The sequence below is a fragment of the Amblyomma mixtum genome, chromosome 8 (assembly GCF_055824585.1).
Source record: "Amblyomma mixtum isolate Tamu chromosome 8, ASM5582458v1, whole genome shotgun sequence".
Classification (NCBI taxonomy): domain Eukaryota; kingdom Metazoa; phylum Arthropoda; class Arachnida; order Ixodida; family Ixodidae; genus Amblyomma; species Amblyomma mixtum.
This window is the reverse complement of record NC_143019.1, coordinates 139,949,860-139,954,758: the sequence shown is the minus strand read 5'-3', so window position 1 is coordinate 139,954,758 and position 4,899 is coordinate 139,949,860. Positions and strand designations below refer to the sequence as shown.

Below are 4,899 nucleotides of genomic sequence, written 5' to 3'. Positions count from 1 at the left end.
ACTATTAGAGAATTTAAATATGCCCTCATGTGCCAGTCGCTACACATCAGTTGTGACGCTGGCTCATCGGCGCTAGGGACTTTCTTGCAAGACCCGCAGCCTCAGTCCTCAAAAGCATCGCATGCTTGATGGGGTTGCCTTCGCTGAATGCACTCCGCAGTTCTTTGCGAGAACTTTTTTGTTGGAATCGGGATCCGTCGCAACGTTGGTGAAAACGGAAACGAAGCGACGACGGCTCACAAAGGCCTTCATCGTGCGGCCGGCAGTAGTTTTCATTTCGGTTGCTCAATCGGTTGCTCAAGCAATCACGGAGTCCGTATTTGTTTCCGCCTCTTTACGCCACTCTATGTCGTCATCAGAGAAGCGAGTCTGAATAGTAGCGGCGGGAAAAGGCTTTCAACTTCGAATCCAAACCTCTTAGCAATAAATGCGCCTTTGGTTAACGGACAGCCACAAAATGCCAAACTATCGGATTTTACTAACAAAAAAAATTGATAGCGTTGTCCTTAGTGTCCCTCCAAGAGCGTTGAAACCGAAACAGGACGGGAGAAAATTTTGAGTATAAATTATTTAGCGGCCTTAGGCGAATACCACGTGGTGGTTCATGCGTGGTTCCGATTATGAGTTAACTTTCCAAAACGACTTACGCTGTGAAGGGTGCTGGAGTGGAAGACTGGATAATTTCGATCGCCTGGGTTTCTCCAACGTGCAGCGACATCGCACAGTGCACGTGTCTCTCGCATTTCGCCTCCATCAGATTGTGATCACAGTGTCCGGGTTCGAAAGCGCATATTTAGGGTCAGCAACCAAGCACCATAACCACTTTGCCATCGCGAAGGCGGTAGTAACGCAGTAACGGACTGCAGCGGCCTGCGCCTTTCAGTAGGCGTGGGAACAGCGTCGTCATGCGGCTGCTTCACGGCATGCGTTTCTTCATGCAGATCACGGCAATCCTTCAACTCAGCACGGGACCTATGGCATCGGCTGATGCCATTCCGGCTGTGCCTGTGACTGTCAACATTCAAGTTGGCAGCGTGGAGAACGGAGAGCTCTGGCAACCCTACTACACTATGGCTCCATCGTACAAGTCCCTCGCATCGTCCACGACATCACCTTTCCACCTGGATAAAAACGGACTGCAGCGGCCTGCGCCTTTCAGTGGGCGTGGGAACAGCGTCGTCATGCGGCTGCTTCATGGCATGCGTTTCTTCATGCAGATCACGGCAATCCTTCAACTCAGCGCGGGACCTATGGCATCGGCTGATGCCATTCCGGCTGTGCCTGTGACTGTCAACATTCAAGTTGGCAGCGTGGAGAACGGAGAGCTCTGGCAACCCTACTACACTATGGCTCCATCGTACAAGTCCCTCGCATCGTCCACGACATCACCTTTCCACCTGGATAAAAACGGACTGCAGCGGCCTGCGCCTTTCAGTGGGCGTGGGAACAGCGTCGTCATGCGGCTGCTTCACGGCATGCGTTTCTTCATGCAGATCACGGCAATCCTTCAACTCAGCGCGGGACCTATGGCATCGGCTGATGCCATTCCGGCTGTGCCTGTGACTGTCAACATTCAAGTTGGCAGCGTGGAGAACGGAGAGCTCTGGCAACCCTACTACACTATGGCTCCATCGTACAAGTCCCTCGCATCGTCCACGACATCACCTTTCCACCTGGATAAAAACGGACTGCAGCGGCCTGCGCCTTTCAGTGGGCGTGGGAACAGCGTCGTCATGCGGCTTCTTCACGGCATGCGTTTCTTCATGCAGATCACGGCAATCCTTCAACTCAGCGCGGGACCTATGGCATCGGCTGATGCCATTCCGGCTGTGCCTGTGACTGTCAACATTCAAGTTGGCAGCGTGGAGAACGGAGAGCTCTGGCAACCCTACTACACTATGGCTCCATCGTACAAGTCCCTCGCATCGTCCACGACATCACCTTTCCACCTGGATAAAAACGGACTGCAGCGGCCTGCGCCTTTCAGTGGGCGTGGGAACAGCGTCGTCATGCGGCTGCTTCACGGCATGCGTTTCTTCATGCAGATCACGGCAATCCTTCAACTCAGCGCGGGACCTATGGCATCGGCTGATGCCATTCCGGCTGTGCCTGTGACTGTCAACATTCAAGTTGGCAGCGTGGAGAACGGAGAGCTCTGGCAACCCTACTACACTATGGCTCCATCGTACAAGTCCCTCGCATCGTCCGCGACATCACCTTTCCACCTGGATAAAAACGGACTGCAGCGGCCTGCGCCTTTCAGTGGGCGTGGGAACAGCGTCGTCATGCGGCTGCTTCACGGCATGCGTTTCTTCATGCAGGTTGGTAATAACTATTCTATGTTTGCTAAGAAATCGAGCAATATGTGCCTGCTGCTGTTCCCACGCCCGGGAGTGCTGTTGATTTTGCTCGCCCAGTGCTTTGATGTTTCTAGTCAACTGCTTTTGTTGTCGGGGGACGTTGAGCTTAACCCCGGCCCTGGGTCGGGCTCTGGAGCTGCCACACGGTCCAAAGACAGCGCTGTTGATAATTCTCTGCAGAAACAACTCAACGACATGTTGACTCTGTTAGAAGGTGTTAATTCAAGGACCGCAAAAATGGAGTTAGAGCAATCACACTTAATAGCCTCTATTAATGAAATGAAACTAAATCAGGAATCTATGATTAGGAATATTGCCGATATTGACACGAGACTGTCGGCAGTGGAATCTAAATCATCCGCCACTGATGCGGCTCACGGTGAATTGCGGATTTTGCGTGAGCTAGCCGATCAGCTTGTCAATGAAAATAGCAAGTTACGTCTTGGACAGGCAGAGCTGGAAGACCGGCAGCGCAGGGAAAATCTTCTGTTCTTCGGCGTACCGGACAGTTTGTCCGAAACGTGGGATGAAACGGAAGAAAAGTTACTGAACCTTGTTTCAGGCTGCTTTGATCCTGTTCTTACGAATGACATGTTTGAACGAGCACACAGGATTGGTGTGTTCTCAGACGAAAAGAATCGTCCGATTGTTGTGAAGTTCCGGTCTTTCAAAACAAAACAACAAATCCTAGTGCAGTCTGCTAAACTTAAAGATAAAAAGGTCACTGTACGTGAAGATTATTCTTTGCAGACACGTGTCGCTAGAAAGAAGCTTGTGCAGTTCGCGAAGGATGCTGACTTTAAGTATAAGCTGAGGTATAACAAACTGTATTGTAACAACAAATGCTACGGCTATGACCCTATTCACGATAGCGTTTTCGAGCTAGCTGGCCCACCGGGATCTTTAGTGGCCCCTTGTCGCGCTGCTTCTGGCTCGCCACACGCTTCGCCATAGAGGTGCGGGAGGGGCAGTGGACGGGCGACTGGAGATAAGACAGCGCTTTCAATTCTTTTCACAAACATAAGAAGCATAATACCAAAGCGGGAAGATCTAAACTCTGTCATCGACTCATGTGATGCCGATGTTGTATTGCTAACAGAAACGTGGCTCTCTGCAAAGATAGAGAGCAAGGAACTGTTTGATTGCAAGAAGCGCTACAATGTTTATCGTTCTGATAGAGGTCACAGAAGTGGAGGAGGTGTTTTAATAGCCATCGCCGATAATATTGTGTCTTCACCGATTAGTCTTTCTAGCACTTTAGAGTTGGTTTGGGTTGAACTTCGTGTTCATTTCAGAAAACTGATTCTGGGCATATGCTACCGTCCCCCGTCTTCGTGTGCAACTTTCGCTGAAGATTTGCATGATGCTCTTAACATGATCTCAGTACGTTATCCGGGCGCGGCAATCCTTCTTGCTGGTGACTTCAATTATCCCAGTATCGTGTGGGCTAATACGTCGCCGTATCCTCGCCCCTTTTCTACCGAATGCAATAACTTTTTGCGAACCTGTTTGGACTTTAACCTTTCGCAGCTAGTTACTAAGCCAACTCGTATCACGCCATCATCTTCCAATGTTTTAGACCTTGTGCTAACCAACGCGCCGGATCTTATCGCTTCAATCTCGTACTTACCTGGTCTTAGTGATCACACCTTGCTTCATTTCGATGTAAAAATTAATATTCCTAATCGCCGGAACATCTTCAAGTCAATTAGAGATTACAAGCGGGCGGACTATGATGCTATTAATCGTGAATTAGCTCTTTTCTTAAACAGTTATTTACCAGATTTTTCACAGCGTTCTGTCCACACTAACTGGGAAATGTTTAGGGACACTGTTGAACGTCTCACTAATACATTTGTGCCGCTAAGAATTTTGCGGTGTAATAGCCAATCACCGTGGTTTAACAACGTTCTAAAAAACTATCCAATAAGAAAAAACGTTTGTTTCGCTCGGCGAAATCGTCGAATTCGCAACAACGATGGGACTGTTACCTCTCTGCGGCCGCTGAGTACAAATTAGCTCTGAAAAATGCTAAGGACACCTTCTTTAACAGTACTTTGCCTGCTTTGCTGATTAATAACCCTAGACAGTTTTGGAACACTGTGAACAAGAAAGATAGTTCGTCAATACTACTTACATCTTCTGACGGCGTTGCATTTTCACCTCATGAATGCGCTAGTGTTCTTAACAGTGTTTTTGTTGCTGCTTTTTCTGGCAATGTTTCCCTTACCAATCAGGAGTGTCCGGTATTGGATGCTTTTCCCATGGATCCAATTCTTTTTGAGACAACTGGCATCCTGAGGATAATTGAAAACCTTAAGATTTCTTCCTCCTGTGGCGTCGATAACATTAATTCGAAATTTCTAGTTAACACAAAGATGTACAGTTCCATGATCCTCACCAAACTGTTTGACCAGTCTCTGGAAACAGGCTGTATTCCCAATGACTGGAAGGTTGGGAGGGTGATTCCGCTGCATAAGTCTGGCGATAAACATTGCCCTGATAACTTTCGCCCTGTGTCGCTCACCAGCATTCCATG

General features: G+C 48.8%; 1 protein-coding gene across 1 annotated transcript; it reads left to right on the top strand.

Moving 5' to 3' along the window:
- Window positions 1-905: 905 nt before the first annotated feature.
- LOC149334632 (uncharacterized) lies at window positions 906-4,137 on the top strand. Its single transcript, XM_089557969.1, has 3 exons — window positions 906-1,025; window positions 1,218-1,301; window positions 1,494-4,137. Exons 1-3 carry the CDS (start codon window positions 906-908, stop codon window positions 3,312-3,314), a joined length of 2,025 nt encoding a protein of 674 aa, XP_089414095.1. The 3' UTR covers window positions 3,315-4,137.
- Window positions 4,138-4,899: the final 762 nt, after the last annotated feature.